The sequence below is a fragment of the Pleurodeles waltl genome, chromosome 8 (genome assembly GCF_031143425.1).
Source record: "Pleurodeles waltl isolate 20211129_DDA chromosome 8, aPleWal1.hap1.20221129, whole genome shotgun sequence".
Classification (NCBI taxonomy): domain Eukaryota; kingdom Metazoa; phylum Chordata; class Amphibia; order Caudata; family Salamandridae; genus Pleurodeles; species Pleurodeles waltl.
The window spans coordinates 71,622,949-71,642,607 of NC_090447.1; the positions used below are offsets into that span (position 1 = coordinate 71,622,949).

The 19,659-nt window shown below is 47.4% G+C and overlaps 1 protein-coding gene across 1 annotated transcript in view; it reads left to right on the forward strand.

Moving 5' to 3' along the window:
• Positions 1 to 19,659, forward strand: part of LOC138249714 (protein sel-1 homolog 3-like) — a 320,950-nt gene that overhangs the window by 256,205 nt on the left and 45,086 nt on the right. The window contains exon 20 of the mRNA XM_069203733.1: positions 8,861 to 8,948. Coding sequence (XP_069059834.1) covers positions 8,861 to 8,948 — 88 coding nt within the window. The remainder of the gene's footprint in view (positions 1 to 8,860; positions 8,949 to 19,659) is intronic.

Genomic DNA, 19,659 nt, shown 5'->3' on the forward strand with positions numbered 1-19,659 from the left:
TGAAAGTGGGCTCCGTAGATAAAGGGAGTTGTTAGAAATGGGGTCTTTGGTTGACAGTCAGGTTACCCCCTGACAAAGCAAGGACCCTCACTCTAGTCATGGTAAAGGAGAATCACCCTCAGCTAACCCCCGCTCACCCTCTTGGTAGCTTGGCGCAAGCAGGCAGGCTTAACTTTAGAGTCTAGGTGTAAAGTATTTGTAGCAACACACACAGTAACTCAGTAAAAACTCTACAAAATGACACAACACAGGTTTAGAAAAATAGGAAATATTTATCTAAACAAAACAAGACCAAAACGACAAAAATCCAACATACACAAGTCAAGGTATTAATTAAAATGCAAAAAGAGTCATAAATCCTTTTGTAAACAGTAAAAACACTGTTAGCATTGAAAAGTACCTGGGTAGCGTCAAAATAACACGCACGGGCGAGTGTGCATCAAAAAAGGTTAGCGGTGCATTGATTTCTCACCCGCAAGCGAGGCCGTGCATCATTTCTCCTTCTCCGATCAGGTCTGTGTGCATTGTTTTTCCTCTCCGCAGGAGAGCGATGCGTCGATCCGGGCAAGCACTCGGGTCCAGGCAGGTGTTGCGTCATTTTTCTGTGCCCAGCAAGGTTTGCGTCGAAAATCCAGCTGCACGGTATCCGAAAAACCGCAGTGTGTGGGTTGCAAATTATCAGCCTCTGTCAGCTGTGTTGCGCGTCGATCTTCCAGCTGCGCTGCAGGCGGAGCGTCGATTTCAGCCGTGAAGCTGGCGGTGCATCGTTTTTCAGCCACTCTCAGGAGGTTGTGACAAAAATTTCCCCGGACAGCAGTCGGTGCGTGGATTTTCAACCTTGATCTGCCAGCTTCACCTTTTAAGGCCCCAGTAACTGGATAGGGCACCACTTGACAGGGCAGGAGTCCCAGCAGAGAGTCCAGGTTCTGGCAGTGGAAGTCTTTGATGGCCCTGCGACTTCAACAACAGGAGGCAGGCTCAGGACAAGCCCTTGGAGATTTCTTCACAGGAAGGAATGCACAACAAAGTCCAGTATTTGTCCCCTTACTCAGGCAGAAGCAGCAACTGCAGGATAGCTCTTCAAAGCACAGTCAGAGGCAGGGCAGCACTTCTCCTCAGCTCTTCAGCTCCTCTCAAGGCAGAGGTTCCTCTTGATTTCCAGAAGTGATCTAATTTTCAGGGGTTTTGGTGTCCTTCTTATACCCAGTTCTGCCTTTGAAGTAGGCATATTTCAAAAGAAAGTCTCTCTTGTTTGTGAAATCCTGCCTTGCCCAGGCCAGGCCACAGACACACACAAGGGGGTTGGAAACTGCATTGTGTGAGGGCAGGCACAGTCCTTTCAGGTGTAAGTGACCACTCCTCCCCTCCCTCCTAGCACAGATGGCTCATCAGGATATGCAGGCTACACCCGGCTCCTTTGTGTCACTGTCTAGAGAGAGGTGCAAACAACCCAGCTGTCAAACTGACCCAGACAGGGAATCCACAAACAGGCAGAGTCACAGAATGGTTTAAGCAAGAAAATCTCAAAACTAACTTTACTAAAAGATGTATTTTTAAATTGTGAGCTCAGAGACCCCAAACTCCACATGTCTATCTGCTCCCAAAGGGAATCTACGCTTTAATCATATTTAAAGGCAGTCCCTAAGTTAACCTATGAGAGAGAGAGGCCTTGCAACAGTGAAAAACGAATTTGGCAGTATTTCACTGAAAGGACATATAAAACACATTAATATATGTCCTACCTTAAACATACACTACACCCTGCCCATGGGGATACCTATGGCCTACCTTAGGGATGTCTTACATGTAAGAAAAGAGAAGGTTTGGGCCTGGCAAGTGTGTACACTTACCAAGTCGAATTGGCAGTTTAAAACTGCACACACACACACTGCAGTGGCAGGCCTGAGCCATGTTTACAGTGCTACTCATGTGGGTGGCACAACCAGTGCTGCAGGCCCACTAGTAGCATTTGATTTACAGGCCCTGGGCACCTCTAGTGCACTGTACTAGGGACTTACTAGTAAATCAAATATGCCAATCATGGAAAAACCAACCAACCATACCATTTTATACAGAGAGCATATGCACTTTAGCCCTGGTTAGCAGTGGTAAGTGCTCAGAGTTCAAATGCCAACACAACTTGTCAGAAAAAAATAGGAGGCAGTAGGCAAAAAGATTTAGTATGACCCTGCAAAAGGAAAAAAGTCCAACAGGAGTTCTCGCAGTCAAGATTAGATAAGACCAGGCCTTGAACCACCATTCTCCAAACTGCAACAGGTCACCATCTAAGAGTCTTTCTGAGGGCGTGCAGTAGGCTAAAGCAGCTGAAGGACAACTTCTTGGCCTAGGCAACCATAGTGAGTCTGCTATTAAGATTCACTCCCAGGCTCTTTACTTCTAACTTGGGAGGTGGACGGTCGCCCCAGGAGAAGGTGGGGAGGGGCAACTGAGCTGGTCCCAGAGTTATGGGTTGTTGCCGACCACGACAAACTCTGTTTTGTCACCATCGAGCTTCAGACAGCTAGCAGCCATCCAGGCAGCAGCTTGTTGTAAACATGCATTGAGTAGCTGTGAGACCAATGCTGTATTTGAAGTTAATGAAAGAATGATATGCGTTTCGTCAGCATAGGACACCGTAGAGAAGTCCAAGGAGCAGATTATATTTGATAGAGGATGGACGTAAAGATTAAACAGCGTCTGGCTTAATGACGAGTCATGAGGAACCCAACATTTCAAATGCTGCATGGCTGAGAAAAACGGGCCTTCCCTGACTTGGAAGCTGTGGTTCTCTAAGAAAGAGGACCACTATTTAAGTGCTCCCCCCATGACTACTGCCTCTTCCAACCTCTGCACAAGGATAGGATGCGAGGCAGTATCGAAGGCTGGACTTAGACTGACAAGAAGGATGGCAGGACCATTTTTAGCTCTTCCGTTGCTGCCACGAGCCCGGTTTCTGTACTGCATCCCGGTCTAAATACAGTTTAAGTGGAATACAGTAGGCAGTGAGCTTCCAGAACAGTCGAATGCTGCTTGTTTATTAGTTTCTCCATGATTTTGCTGACTCCAGGATGGATGACCAGGCTCAGAGAATTTGCTGACTCCAGGCAGAAGAGAGGTCTATAACTTTCAGCTAACTTTGCATTCAGTGATGTTTGTTTAACAACAGCCTCACAATTGCATGCTTCCGTGCATCAGGTTCCCTGCTGCTATTCGAAGATAGATTGTATAGAACTGTGAGAGTTGGGATAATGGCTTCCCCACCTTCCAGATAAATGTCCATGGGGCCGTATCCAAAGGGGAGTCTGATTGTACGGTTTGGTTATGTTGATGATTTTTGCCTCACTAACCCGAGGGAGCATTGTTAGTTCTTCCTAGGTCCTGTCACCAGACATCTTATTGCACAAATTGACATTGCGATCAGAGTTCTTCAGTAACTGATCACAAATGAGACTGCCTTAGTGAGAAAATAATGGGACATTAAGTTGCAGCGAGCCTCTTGGGGGGGGTATTTGAGCCTAAACTTTGGCTCTGAGGTTTCAGAAATCAGATAACGGTTTTATAAAGTTCCTTCAAAGAACTGGATAAACTATCAATTCTCTGAGCCAGGTCATCCATCCTGGCTTTCTTGATGGCGTATTGATATTTTTAGCACCTTTTAAACGTCAGTTTACTTGTCTCATCATAACTAGCCCTCCATTTCCTTTCTTGCTTTTGCATTTTTTTTGTAAGTTCCATTAATTCAGCAGAGAACGATGAGTTGTTTGTTTGAGTTCTGAGTTTTTTCTTCAGCCTGAGGGGGATCAACTCATCTAGTGAGTTTTTTCCCAGTTGTTGAAGACTGGTAATGAAATAGCGGCCTCTTCGTGCCTCTTGGGTGTGGATTTCATCAGAGTCTTTACCCAGATAGTTTAGACTATTGTCTTAAAACCTTCAACTGCCCATCTACAGGGCATTCATTTCCCATTGTTGGGAGGGAAAAAGGAACAGTAAAGTGGTCTGACAAGCATACAGGATAGGGGAGTTTTACTGACATATAGGAAATATTAGTGAAGAATGGGTCGACTAGATGGTCCTTTATATGTGTGAGGAATTTTACTAACTGTGGGAGCTGGTTAGCCGCAAGATCATATGGAAAATTAACTTCCTGTTTATATTTGGTGTCCTCTAGATGCAAATTTATGTCGCCTAGCAGTGGAAAGTTAGCATGCTGCAGGCTATTAGTGGCTAAAATGTCTGGTAGGACGTGTATGAAGTCATTGGCCGACCCAGGCCCAAGGTCTCTCGAGTGGGATTTAATCTGAACCAAAGAGTTTTCAAGCATGTAGAATGGATTTGCTCCTTACCTTTCTTGTGCAATGAGAGGTTTTTAGTTTTTGTGTTAGGCAGCTGGGATTTTTAGTGTCCAGTGCTTCATGGGCGAGGTATGCTGGCTCGAACCTGCTTTTGGGATACAGAGGAGGCCACCTCCGTGAAGCAAGAACGATTTGGTTTTGGAAACAAGGCCTAAAGCCACATATTGGAGGGTTTTGAAAGGGCCAGTTGAGTTTCAGGGCGTCAAATGGGCAAATGACAGTTTGATCCCTGTACGAACATTCCAGACATGTGGCTGGCTTTAGATCTTAATGCTGGGGTTTGTGGTAGCCACTAAGAATTATTTTATCCTTTTAATTGACCTGTGCACTCCTTTTATGTAAATGTCGAAGATGTGGGGACGGGCAGGGCTGCAGACTTTGAAACCGGTGGAAACAGGCTTGAGTCTTGGCGTCCGCTCAACTTCCTGTTATTCTGGACAAATCACTTAGGGCCAGATGTAGCAAGATATGCTTTTGCGATTCTGAAATTGCAAGTCGGTGCGACTCTCAATTTCAGAATCGCAAAAGCATATGCAGAATGGTGTATCAGACTTAAAGGAAAACGAGTTGCAAAATAAAAAAAATAACGAAACCATTTGGTTTCGGTTTTTCAGAGTAGGCAGCGGTCCATTGGACCACTCCCTGCTCTGAAAAAATCTTTTGGGCAACATTCACAAAGGGGAAGGGGTCCCATGGGGACACTGGTGGTAACTGCAAATTGCTTTGCAACCGCATTCACCCCTTCCTATTTGCGAGTCGCATTCACAAATTGCGAGTTGGTACCGACTCGCAATTTGTGAATGAGCATCGCGTTAGGCTGATTGCATGGCGCAAACTGCGATTTTCGCAGTTTGCACCATGCAAACGGCTTCCTACATCTGGCCCTAAGAGCCAGATGTAGGTAGCTAAAAAATTGCGAGTCAGAAATTGCGACTCGCAAAATGGTATCCAACAAGAAAAAGCAACTTCATTTTGCGACTCGGAAATTAAGTCGCACTGCAGATTGCGAGTCCGCTGTTTGTGAGGTCGCTTTTTGCGACCTCGCTAAAAACTGACACGCAAATTGCGAGTGGGTGTCGCAAATTGCAACTGTGCCGCAAATTGCATGCAGGTGCAGCAGAACAGTTTGGGAAACACTTCCTGGCTCTTGCTGATGACATCACAGCCAGGAAGTTAACAAATACACCTGGGAAGAGGGAGGACCACACCCTTTTCTACCAGCTATTCGGAAGGGCTGCCCTGAGTGTGCCAGAGACGGAAAAAAGGAGGATCTGGAATGACATCCATGAGAGGGTCAACGCCATAGGGGTGAGCCACAGGAGTATAGAGGAGATCAAAAAGAGATGGCATGACCTGCCCTCCAGGACCAAGGAGAGGGTGGCAGAGTGCCTCCGGGAGAAGGGCACAGGAGGAGGCCCATCCACCGTCCCACCACCCACACCCATGGAGGAACTTGTGGAACAGACCCTTGAGCCTGAGGCAGTGGCTGGAATGGGAGTGCTGGACACGTCAGCGCCAGGGACATCAACAAGTGAGTACCATGAAACATGCATGTACATCCATATCTGCCATACCCCCACCCACCCAGTACACAGCAGCATGCACAACCAAACTATCTCCATTCCAGACTTGCAACCACCAGAATGGTGCATTATGGGCAATGTAGTTCAGTAGTCAGCTGATAGGCAACAGTTTATTAGGAGGCATACAACAGATGTTAGATACTGACAGTGTGTTCCCTATGTCCCACAGGTCTCCCACAAGACACCCCCACCAGCCAGTCCATCCAGGGTGCAGAGAGCAGCCAACAGGCAGCACAGGAGTCCGAAGCAGCCACTACAGGGCCCAGCACCACCCAACCACAGTCCCCTCCAGCTGCACCAATGGACATTGTGGAAATCGACACAGCACCTGGTCCCAGCCACAGTGTCATACAGCAGGACCCTGAAGCTCCACCGCGTCGCAGACGCAGAGTCCATGTCCCAGCAGTGTCGCAGGAGAATGTAGGTGACTCATCTATGTCTGCCGCGGAGGCAGCCCTCATAACTGGTCAGGGCCTGCAAACAAGGCAGATGAGAGTAATATCAGGGGCAATGCAACGAATGGAGTGTAATTTCACCACAGGACTGGCACAGGTTAACACACAGTTCACACGTCTGAACGAGAATGTCGGTGACCTTGCACTCTCCATCCGTCAACTCGTAACAGAACTAGTGTCAGAGAGTGCAAGGCGCCATGAGCGGCAACTCGTACACCGGTTGGACCGCATGGCTGCATCCATCGCCTGCCTGGCAGTCAACACCACAGGGCTGTCACGCCGTACAGTTAGTTTGCAGGTGGACTTGGGCCACTTTGCAGGGGATGTGGCTCGGATTAGCCACGCTGTGGACATGATGGAGGATAGACAGGTGGCTAGGGGCACGGCAGAAACACCTCAGGATAGTGAGGAGGGTTCCACCGTCAGCAGCGCATCTGCCACGGACGAACGAGTCTTGAGGAGTAGCAGTGCACGTCGGGGGTCTGCTGACACACCTAGCACTAGCCATGCTGGGCGTCCCAGGTGGAGGTGTTGAGCCTATGCACTGCAGGACACTTGAGGCACATGAGGTGAATGTGTCCTCATTGCAGGTGGACATTTACAGCCCCTTCACAAAAGTTCAGTTCATCATTACTTAGGTTCACTTAATAAAAGTTCTTGTTTTTTCCACTTCACAACTGAGCTCTTTGTGTGTGACATTAGTGTGTGTTGTGACAGACAGCAAGTAACTTCCAAAGTATTGGTTTGCAATGTGGTCCCGTCTCTGTCTGCCTTGATTTGCAATGCTTCTATCCCCATGATGGCGATGTGGTAGCTCTTGCTTGTCATCCTCCGAATCTGGGTCTTCAGGGGTGAGATGTAGCCTACGTCTGGTGGCAATGTTGTGCAGTATAGCGCATGCGCCAACTATCTTGAATGCTGTTATTGGGGAATACTAGAGCGCAACTCCACTTCTGTGGAGGTCTTCGGAATCTTGCCTTTAACAGTCCAAAGGTCCTCTCTATGACATTTCGGGTCCTCCTATGTGCACTGTTATATCGCCTCTCATTCTCATTGCTGGGTGTTAGGTACGGGGTAAGTATCCATGGTCGTAGCGCATATGCACTGTCACCTGTTTGCATAAATGGACAATGTTAGCAGGGCATGGATGGTTTCTACAGTGACCTGTATGTATGGCTTCAGGGTGTATTCAGCAATACCTAAGAGATATCCGTCTCCAAACTCCCCACGTTCTAGGCGTTGGTGTATCCCACTGTGCCTGAAAATGTAAGAGTCATGTGTACTCCCTGGAAATTTGACTACCATGTCAGTGATAACATAATGGGCGTCACATACCACCTGGATGTTCAGTGAGTGGGTACACTTCCGGTTGTGGAACAGATATTCCAGATTTGCAGGAAGGCATATTTGTATATGTGTCCCGTCTACACACCCTATTAAATGAGGGAAGTTGGCAATCCTGTAGAATTCCAACTTGGTGCTGTTGATTTCTGCCTCATTCCTGGGTAGGTATATGTATCTGGACATGTGTGTGAGTATGGCATCTAAGAAACATCTGAAGAACCGTGAGCGTGCACTTTGGGATCCCCACCTGCCACAGCAATGACCCCCTGATAGCTACCCGAGGCCAAGAGGTGCAGGGAGCATAGCACTTGCACATGTGTGCGGATGGCGCTGCAGCGCACAGTCTGGCGTTGAAGCTGCAGATTGAGTAGATCAATTAATTCTAATATTGCTGCACTGCTGAGTCTGTATTTATCATATATCTCCTCCTCTGTTTGTTGGAAAAGTGGCTGCCTGGTTCTGTATATCCTCTCCTGTCTCTGGCTCCTCCTCCTCCTCTGCTGTGCGGCGTGGACTCTCCTCCTCCTTGTTATCACATATATCTCTGCCATCTTGAGTAACCCAGATGCCTTCTGGGTCTCCTTTTATACTTTGGTTCTGGTCACCACCTGCTCTGAGTTAGTGGTAAATTGGGTGTGCAAAATGGGCTTTTTGCGACTAGTCGCAATTTGCGAGTGGCTATTTCATATGGTTTGCGACACGCAAATTGCGACTTCCTATTTGCGGGTCGCACAATGGGGTCGCAAATTTTGCGAGTCGGTAATGACTCGCGTCGCAATTTGCGTTTCGGAAATGGGGTTTTTGTATTCCATTTCCGATTTTGCGGGGTCGCAAATTGCAATTCGGGCCATTTGCGGCTTGCAAAATTTTGCTACATCTGGCCCTTAATCTCTCTTCTCATGCCTACCAAAAATGAATGTGTCCTTGAGTAATGTAACTGGTGCTCGTGTAAAGCGCTCCAATACCTTTGGGTCGAGTTTTCGCCATATAAAATTTTTAAAAATACAGCAAATCAGAAATAAATGTAAAAGGCCTCTGAGCAGTAAAATTATACCAGGAAATTTTAGTCAATAGGATGTTTGCACTCTCCTTTCTTTATCTCTGAACTGTGACCTTTCTTTCACAGGAGGGTCTGGTGAGCCAGTACATGACAGAAGACTGCATTCTGAAATATTATAATCTCTCTATTCATGCTGACAGGCCGGCCACTTACGGTGAGTACGCGGGGCTGAACTAGGTCACTGTTTGTGTAGAGAAGCAGGGACCTCTCCCTCCTTTTTCAGTGTCATTAACATGTGTCCTGTGCAACAATTTGTGTGCCCGTTTCGATGTGTGCATATGAAGGGGTGTTTCTGTCATTTGTATCCCTAGTCATCACTTGAGAAAATCAAAAGTCATGGGTGGAATGCTTTAATTAATCATATTGCAGACTGGAATGTGGCACTGAGCAATCAACAGTGGCTGTGATCATTTAGACATTCCTTCTATCACCTTGATGTTAGTAGCAGTAGACGCTGTTAGTGTGACAGGGGTCCCATACTGACTGAGTCACAGGGCTCATGTTATGCTTCACTATTAGGATTAAGTGAGCCAAAACTGGGCTGAGGTTGATTGTATTCCTACCTGGAGGGGCCCTGGTTATGCAGTTTGGGCTGGACAGTTCCTATTAGAGCAGGTTCCAGATAGATTTGAATGTGGCAGGGTTTTGTCTAAAATGGAATAGTGGGTAACAAATGATGGTCTGCAATGTGCCCCTAAGTGATCGTCGGTTTCTGAGATTCTTTCCATCAATTTGTTGTCCGCTATAGCAATCAGCGTGTGTGTATGTCCTCTGGGGGTGATGAGCACAAGTGCACAAATTGTATTTTTCATCACATGATGAAAAGAAAGATTCCCAAAGGAATCCAGACTTAATCGCGCTGGACGATAGCCACTGTCATATTGGCAGCATCAGCTGTGTTTGTTGCACTCATTGTTATGCGTAGAGTGTTAGGCTCAAATGTCCTCGGCTGAGAACTCAAGCCAGAAAGTTACTGCTTTGTTCAGAGTAGGGAGAGGCTAGGAGGCACTACTCTGAAACCTTCTGGTGTCTGCAGAGATTGGCTGGAGAGTACTTGCTGGGTTTTAACTTGGTTGATGGACACCAGTCTGTTTCTCCTTCAGGCAGTCAGAGGATAACAATTCTGTTGCCTTTAATCCTAAGAATAGTGATGGGTGGTCTGTAAGATGGTTCAAATGCTTGCTTATTGTGATTTTTTTTCCTGAACAAGGTCCCCAACTTTGGGAACCCAACCGTCTTCAAGAGTGATAACCTTCTTCTCAGAGGTGTTGGCATCGGAGTGGTTTGTGTTACACAGCTTATCTCTGACTTCTTGGATACTATGAAAAACATTCAAAGGTTTTCCAAAGTCAATTTTATCACCATCTGCCACCTTCCCACAATTATCTAGGCCAGGAACATACATAGGATCTCCAAAGAGAACCTCATAGAGAGTGTGTCCTCCCACTACCTGTCTAGGTAAGTTATGTAATGCTCTCTGAACTCCATACAGGTTATGGTACCAATTAAGACCTAAATGTAGTACTGTAGCAGCCAAGCTTATTTAATCATGCCATTGGCCCTCTTTACAAACTGTTCAATTCAACTTGAATGGGTTGCTGAATTGCAGACAACTCCCAGTGCGGACATTGAATCCCTTTAAGCCTTACAGGCGAACACTGGACCATTATCTGAATCAATCAATCAATCAATCATGGTATTTATAGAGCGCGCTACTCACCCGTGAGGGTCTCAAGGCGCTAGGGGGCGGGGTCACTGCTGCTCGAAGAGCCAGGTCTTGAGGCGCTTCCTGAAGGCGAGGTGGTCCTGGGTAGTCCTGAGGTGGGTAGGGAGGGAATTCCACGTCTTGGCTGCCAGGTAGGAGAAGGATTTCCCTCCAGTGTTGGTTCGGCGGATGCGAGGGACGGCGGCGAGGGCGAGGCTGGTAGAGCGAAGTTGACGGGTGGGCGTGTAGAAGGCGATGCGGCTGTTGAGGTATTCGGGGCCTTTGTTGTGGAGGGCTTTGTGTGCGTGGGTGAGGAGCCTGAAGGTGATCCTTTTGTTGATGGGTAGCCAGTGCAGGTGTTTCAGGTGGGCGGAGATGTGGCTGTGGCGGGGTGCGTCGAGGATGAGTCGTGCAGAAGCGTTCTGTATGCGCTGAAGACGTTTCTGAAGTTTTGCGGTGGTTCCTGCGTATAGGGTGTTTCCGTAGTCCAGGCGACTTGTGACGAGGGCGTGGGTCACAGTTTTTCTGGTGTCGGCGGGGATCCAGCGGAAGATCTTTCGGAGCATGCGAAGTGTGTGGAAGCAAGAGGACGAGACGGCGTTGACTTGCTTGGTCATGGTGAGAAGGGGGTCCAGGATGAATCCGAGGTTGCGCGCATGGTCTGAAGGGGTCGGTGCGGTGCCCAGGGCCGTGGGCCACCAAGAGTCGTCCCAGGCGGACGGGGAGTTTCCGAGGATGAGGACTTCCGTCTTGTCTGAGTTCAGTTTCAGGCGGCTGAGCTTCATCCATTCAGCGACGTCTCTCATTCCATCCTGTAGGTTGGATTTGGCGGTGGCTGGGTCTTTGGTGAGGGAGAGTATCAGCTGAGTGTCGTCGGCGTAGGAGATGATGTTGATGTTGTGTTTGCGAGCGATGTCGGCGAGGGGGCTCATGTAGACATTGAAGAGCGTAGGGCTGAGCGAGGAGCCTTGTGGGACGCCGCAGATGATCTCGGTGGGTTCCGAGCGGAAGGGCGGGAGGTAGACTCTTTGGGAACGGTCCGAGAGGAAGGAGATGATCCTGTCCAGGGCCTGTCCTTGTATACCGGTGGAGCGGAGGCGGGTTATTAGGGTGCGGTGGCAGACGGTGTCGAAGGCAGCCGAGAGGTCAAGGAGGATGAGGGCGGTTGTTTCTCCGTTGTCCAGCACGGTTCGGATGTCATCGGTGACTGCGATGAGGGCGGTTTCCGTGCTGTGGTTGGCTCGAAAGCCGGACTGGGAGGGGTCGAGAAGGTTGTTGTCTTCGAGGAAGTTGGTAAGTTGCTTGTTGACGGCCTTCTCGATGACCTTGGCCGGGAAGGGGAGCAGCGAGATGGGGCGGAAGTTCTTCAGGTCGTTGGGGTCTGCCGTAGGATTTTTCAGGAGAGCGTTGACTTCTGCGTGTTTCCAGCTCTCGGGGAAGGTGGCAGATGTGAACGAGCTTTTGATGATGCTCTGGAGATAGGGGGTGATGATGGCTTTGGCTTTGTTGAAGATATGATGTGGGCACGGGTCCGAGGGGGCGCCAGAGTGGGTGGTGTTCATGGTGGTTCTAGTCTCTTCGGTGCTGATGGGTGTCCAGGCGTTGAGGGTGATGGATGAGGCTGTGAGTTCCGTGGTGATCGGCGGGATCTGTGGTCCGAAGCTGTCATGTAGGTCGGTGATCTTTCGATGGAAGAAGGTAGGGAGGGAGTTGCAGAGTTCTTGTGAGGGCGTGGTGGAGTTGGAGCTGGCGTTGGGATTGGAGAGCTCTTTGACAATGTTGAAGAGTTCTTTGCTGTTGTGGGTGTTCTTGTCCAGTCTCTCTTTGAAGGATGCTCTATTGGTGGAGCCGATCAGCTGGTGGTGTTCGCGGGTGGCGATTTTGAGGGCTGACATATTTTCTGCGGTGTGTTCTTTGCGCCAGGTTTTTTCCAGGGTACAGCAGGTTTTCTAGGATTCTCTGAAGGCGTCTGTGAACCAAGGTCTGGTGTTGGTCTGTCTTGGGTGGCTTCTGAGGGGGGCGAGGTTGTCAGCGCAGTTGGTGATCCACTGTGTGAGGCTGAGGGCTGCGTTGTTGGCGTCGGAGGTGATGGCAGGTTGGTTATGGTTGAGAGTGGAGAGTAGCTGTTCTGTGGAGATTTTGTTCCAGGGTCTGCGGGTGGTGGGTTGTGTGCGAAGGTGGTGGGTCTGAAGGTGAAGTGGACACATCTGTGGTCGGTCCAGTGTATCGCGGAGGAGTGGCTGAAGGATACGTGGTCGCTGGCGGAGAAGATGGGGTCGAGCGTGTGTCCACGGTGTGGGTGGGGCTGTTCACCAGTTGCTTGAGTCCGAGGTTGGCGAGGTTGTCGAGCAGGGTGGTGGTGTTGGTGTCGTTGTTCTTCTCCAGGTGGAAGTTCAGGTCTCCGAGGAGGATGTAGTCTGGCGAGGCTAGGGCGTGCGGGGAGATGAAGTCTGTGATTGATTCGCTGAATTGGACGCGTGAGCCAGGGGGCCTGTAGACAAGAGTTCCTCTGAGGGTGGTCCTGGGGTCGGTGTGGATCTGGAAGTGCATGTGTTCGGCGGCGAGGTGGGTGTCTTCGGTGGAGGTGGTGACGTTGATGGAGCTCATGTAGATGATGGCGATTCCTCCTCTGATTTGGTTGGTGCGGTCGTTCCTGGCGATCTTGTAGCCGTCAGGGATGGCTAGGGCGATGTCGGGGGCCGATGAGGCGTTCATCCAGGTCTCAGTGATGAAGGCGACGTCTGGTGCAGCTGAGTCCAAGAGGTCCCATAGTTCAATGGCATGCTTGTGGATGGAGCGTGCGTTGATGAGGATGCACTTGAGGTGGTTGTTGGAGTGTGGGCTGGTAGACGGATTGCAGTCGCGGTGGAAGGTAAGCTTGCATGTATGACAGGCGAAGGGTCCATGGGTGCGTTTCGGGCTGGCTTGGTAGCAGGTGGTAGTTCGTCCGGGGTTGAGTGCGTGGAGGGAGGTGGCGTCGTAGCTAAGCTGGGGGTTTTGGGAGAGCCGGGGGCCAGGGGTTCTGAAATGAAGGAACTGCACCCATTGACACTAGGCACTGCTAATCTTTTTATCTACTGCTGAAGCTCTTGCATTTCTCTGTGGCAAAACCCACATGAAACAAAAATATGAATCAGCTGCTACCAATATGTACTTATATTGGTTAGCTGAATGAAGGGATCGAATGAGGTCCAAATAATTCACCCAGAAGGGGATCTTTGAGATCATGAGGGAAGGTGGCGAAAGTCTTTTGACAGTGGAAAGTTTAATCTGTTGACAAATGCCACACTGCCCAACATAATCTGTAGTCTGTTTATATAAACTAAGCCACCAGTAGCGTTGCTGTAGCATTGCTCCAGTTGCATTAATTCTTGCATGTGGAGATGTCAATACCTCATGGGCTTCTTTGATTAAATCTAATCTAGACAGACTGTTAGGTATTATTGTGTATCCCACTCCTGGTATTATAACTATAGGAATGTTATCTGAGTTAAGGGTGTAGGAGTATGTGGGAGGAGAGCCTGCAGGAGGTTTCTGACCTTGCTTGGTTGCATTTACGACTGTTCAAATATCTGTGTTGATCTTTGTTTGAGATCTGGTTAGGGTTGCTACTCTTACCCTCTGAATTGCAGCTGTTTCTGCGAGGGTAGCTGGACAGTTCTCTTTAGAGTGAATACCATCACACGGATGGTCCAAATGTGCCTCACATGAACCAATGGAAGCTTTCCCCAAAGCTGTTTATTCTTTGTAGGTTTTCCCTTTAAATCATTGAATTTATTCAATCGATAATGCTGCAAATTGACATTGTAACCATGCACACAGAAGTATGAGTTGGACAAAATAAGTATCAGAACTGATGAGTCAGTCTTCTGTAATGCAAACAGCTGGGCGAGTAACTCTGCATGTTGAGCAGAACTGTCACCTAAAGTTTTAGTGTTGATACGCTGTGAGATCAATTCACCATCTTTCACTACACCTTGTACTTCCGCGCATGCTGCAGAGTATTTGTATTTTGTTCCTACTGCGTATTGAGTAGAGCCATCTGTACAGAGGATATTCTGGTAAGACTCAATGGGTAATGTGGCTGGAGTCAGAGAAAGATCCTGTTCATATTGGAGAAAAGCTTGTGTACGAAGAGAGAGGTCGTACTGAAACTTTACATCCACTGCACTTAAACCTATCTCGGATGTAAGGAATGACCATTGGGTATTCTTGCCTTTGTTGCTGCCTCTCAGGTTGGTGCGGAAGAAACAATAATGATATGTTTCCTTGCACCTAAAGGTGCTCTTTTAAAACAGCTGTTTGCTCAGCTGTCAGAATTTTGTGGATGCAAACAAAATGTGCTTCAGCCAGGGAATACAAGTGAGACTTGCAAGCAAATGAGAAGGTCTGTCCTTTGCTGCAGGTAACATAGCTGTAACCATTGTGACTGGGTATGACTCCGATAACTAGGTTGGCTTTGTTGTCCCTAGTTTGTAAATATGTAGTCTAAAGCTTGTTTGCTTGTAGGGGCACAAGAGATCAGTGTGCACTTTCAGCCATTGTTTGGATGAAAGTGTAAGAACTTGGATCATAGAAAGGCTTCCCTTTCTCAGCATAGTGAGGCAAATAAGCATGCCCAAAGTCAAGAAATCCCATCGGGGACTGCAATTTTTTCAGTGTGTTGGTGGGTTGCAAGGCAGCACATTTCTGAAGGAAGTCTGGAGCTAAACCCTTGCTGGATAACTCATATCCTAGGAATGTCACCATCAGGTAGGCAATGTTAAATTTTTTTTAATTAATTTTGTAACCATGTGATGTTATTATGGTCACTACTACCCTGGTTAGGTGTAGATTCAAATCATCATCTATAAGATAGATATCATCAATATATGACAATACCTTGAGATCTGGATGTAAGATCTCCATGATTTGCACTGAAAATAAGCCAGGACTCTTCTCATAGCCCATGGTCAAGCATCATAATTAAATCTGCACTCCTCCAACACTAAAAAAGTGGTTTGATGCTCACTCTCAGGCATAGTTTTTGACTAAAGAAGCCGTTGAACATATCCAGCGTCATTTGTCACGCATAAGGTTGGTCATCAAACCTGTGGTATGTGTGTTTTGTATTCCATATGTTCGCGTGTGTGAATTCAAATTTCTGTAGTGTTTTATAGGAGCTGTCTGCTTTAAAAACGAGAAGAATAGGTGTGTCCATTGGTGAAAGACAAGGTGCTGTTATGCCCTTGTACTGTAAACTATCTAATATTGCTTTTATACCACGTTTTGCTTCTGGCTTTGAAGGGTATTGTGCTTTTGGTTCCCTGCATAAGGGATGTCATGTGGACTAGAGTGTTTGTCCCACCTCGCTTGGTTTATGTATAAGGCATTCACTGGCATAAATGTCCATTATTTTAGTGGTAGGCAAAATATTTTATTCCGCCCGCAGAATTGGCAGAATATTTGCATTACTCTTTTACGCAGAGTTCTGGCCAAAATCTGCCAATCGCCGAAAGGCTGAATTCTTCTCCTGAGAGGCTCCAGATTATGCGAGCTGATAAGCATGAGTGTGATTTTGTGTCATTTACCATGATTTTTTTTTGCATGGTTTTTACGTGTGATCACAGTCAGAGAGCTGCCTTTTGAGTAGATTTGCAGCTGCGCAACTGGATTTTTGACTCGAGCAGCAGCGAAATCAACTTGAATGACCACACGCTCTTGCACAACGCATGGTGCAGTTTACGCTGACTTTCAGTTCTGCTCGCACTACTAATGCTAAGTTGCTACATGAGCAGCAAAAGCTGCATATTTTCCACCCATTAGTGGAATTCTGCAGAATCTCACTGTAAGTCCATGGCATTCCACAGAGTGAAACTCCGTAAATTGCACCCACCCCTTCCTGAAATCCTCAGTTACTATAAGAGAGAAGGCCACCCTTGTGACTTCCTTCCCCAAGTGCTTCCCTAATAAAGGCTAGACGCCAATCTTCTTCCACTAGATGATGCTATAATCATCTGATAATTGTGTCCAGAAGACTGCTTTAATAAGACGTGGGATGTCTCTTCCAATTTGTATGTTTAGATTGTGAATCCTAACAGAAGGATTTAAATGTTGACCTGGAGTCTCAATCTGTATGTAGTCATTAGTTGGATTTTCATCCGGAAACCACAGAAGCATCTGATGTGCTATTGTGACTTCTGCTGCACTGTCTAGGAGCTCTCTGGCCCAAGTCCTGCTTTTCAGGCTGACTCGTAGCTGGATTGGCAAGTTTCTTAGAAAGTCCTGCTACTTTCTTCTTCTTTACTGAGGTTTTAGAGTCCCATCCTTGCTCTTCCCTCTTTACTTTGACATCAGCCTTGCATGCTCCTTTACTTTTTGTATTGCACTCCTCTTTGCTTCAGTAATCGGATCCACTCCCCCTCTTTGTTCTTCTACCTTTAGTGTCCTGAAAAGAACGTGAAGAGCGGCCATCAGAATACTGATATCTGTCAGGTTTTTAAATTTTCTTGCAGTCTATTAAGTAATAACCACCCTTCCAGATTCCCGACCGGATTCCCGGGAAACGGGTGGTCCAGTGAGTCTTTTATATTTATCTTTCTGTTTTTTCTTCCCTCCTGTTGTAGATTTATTTTTAACGGATCCCTCAGTGTTCTTTTTAGGTTAAGTGTGCGTCATGGGATGAGTACACAAGGCATCTCAACCTACAGAGGTATAAACTTCCATAATTATTTTTGGTAGCTCCAGTTCGTGATCTTGAACTGGAAGTGCTTCCAATCTCTGACTTATAGCCAGAATAGAAGCCTCTCCCTTAATATTGCTTAAGTTGATAAAGGAGACTGTAGACAACTTCCCCATTAAAGTCATTCCCCAATCCAAAGCTGATGCAGCTCTGTGCTCATTTTCTGCCTGTCTAAGCACATCAGGGAGGACTACCAATAAAGGCATACCATGCATACTGGTGTAAATGCATGCAAGATGCTTCCTTAGGTGTTACACTCCTATACGGGAGGAACCATCCTAAAAGGGAGGCACATAGTAATTTGTGTTTATCTTGGGGGTAGTGTAGGAATACACTGCTGCTAACTGATTGGTCTTACGAGCAATCCAGAAAGCCTTCATCGTGCTTCCTGGGCGCTTTCTCCATGATAATGTTTATAGTCTGTGGACAGATAGTTTGTGTTGGTGCAAGAGCGGTAGGTCCTGCTGTGACAGCAGGTCTGGAGCTCAAAGTATGTTGCACAAACAGTAATTTAACACACCCACCACCTCCCTCAGCCTGTGCTAAATTGTCGGGCTGGGGAACAGGAGTGTAGCCAGTAAGTTAAAGAGATTTCCAAATCTTGGTAAGCCATATAGTGTGCTGGCGGATCTACTGCTGTATATTCATGAAACTGCCTGGAGACAACATCAATAGGCTTGAAATCCACCCATGAGTAGAAAGGCTCAAAGGCATATGCTAGATGTGTAGCAATTACAAAAGTAACTGCCCGCCCCCAATCAGGAACACCTTGAGATTTGAGATGTTGAGTAATTGCTTCTCCGCAATTGACCCCCGTAATAATAGATGCTGCCATAATGAATGGATTCAATTGAAAATTGGATTCAAAGAATTAGAAAACCCACAGGATGGAGAATAAATTTTTATGAGTCAAGCTTGACAAATCTATGGAAATAGGTTCTCCCTTATCCCCAGTAGGAGGTAACCATGATGACCACAGATGTCTCCGTATCGCGTAATGATGGATCACATCTTAGTGAATAGTGAAAAAAAAACTACTCAAGCTGTAACCGTAAGATATGTGCTCTGCAATGGGCACTAACTGTTGTGTAAGTTAGAACTTTGGAGTAACTCTGCAAGGTGTGATTTCCCATCCATATGTGACATAGGTGAACTTGGTTCAACTGCACCAGTGATGAATGTGAAAGACAGGTTATTGTAGCCCTACTAAACACTCTTCAGTGTGTAAATGACAGAGAAATATTGCTTTTTGGTTATTAACATTTCTCTAAAGGGATCGTGGGCACCGTAGTACAAGCAACAGACCTTACTTTGTTATTCACTGTACCACTGTCTCTGGAAGAGTGAACACTTTTAAGTAAAAAGTATTTATTACTACAGAAATAATCTGTTTCTCAGTACGCCTAAAACAATTACACAGAACGTTATAAAAATGGAAAGAAGCACTTTATGAATAATGAGAATAAAATAAATATTTCTAGCATGTTTTAAAATGTTATCTAAAGCTTATCACCCTAGCATCTACTTCTACGCACTATACTAAGAGACCATGGAAGGCAGAGTAGCTTGCAGTCTAGAGTTTCTTAGGGAGAAGAGACGCACTGCACACCTTGTTGACAGCAAACGCTGTCTTTATCAGCGGAGGCGTGAAGGCATAGTTCCCTGTGAATGGCAAACACTTGCTCCGGGAGCAATCAGTTGGTCATCCTCTGGAACTCAGCTTCATCAGCTTCAGGTGGGATGTAGCATCTGTGAAATGGAATGTGTGCTGGCAGTAGGTGAGGCCATCTCAGGCAGAATCACAGGTGATAATATGGGCAAAAACCCTCTCCTGACAAGCGGTAAAATGGTAGTCCTTATACACAGCTCAGCGGGGAACAGGGCCTTAACATTGTAGCCGGATCCCAAGGGAGCCGGCTGCAATGTGGCGATGCATTGGGTGCAGCAGCACCTGTTGCGCAGTCCACTGCCCCTAATTCAGGCAGTGGAATGCGTGATGAGGTTGTGCATGTGGGCCCCTGCACTTCCCATGCCAAGTGCATGGGCAGTGCAGGGGCCCCGAGTCCCCCATTCTGCCAGCCTTTCCATGGCGGTATTTACCGCCATGGACAGGTTGGTGGATGGGGACTCCTAATCCCAAGGGCAGGGCTGCTTGCAGCGCTGCCCTGGCAGATTACAACCAACGGGACCGCCAGGCTGCAGGCTGGCGGTGTCGGCGGTTGGACCATAATGGCTCTGCCATGGTCATAATGTCACAGTCGGAGCACCACTTTGGCAGCGGTCCTACCGCAACCCTGGCGGTATGGTGACCGCCAGGGTCATAATGAGGCCCAAAGTGTCCAGAGGGTGCAGAATTTAGGCACACATGCCTGTTGCGCACCAGGGGCACTGTCCTTCATACTGCCCCGGTTGTCTAATGACCAGAATGCTCTACCACTC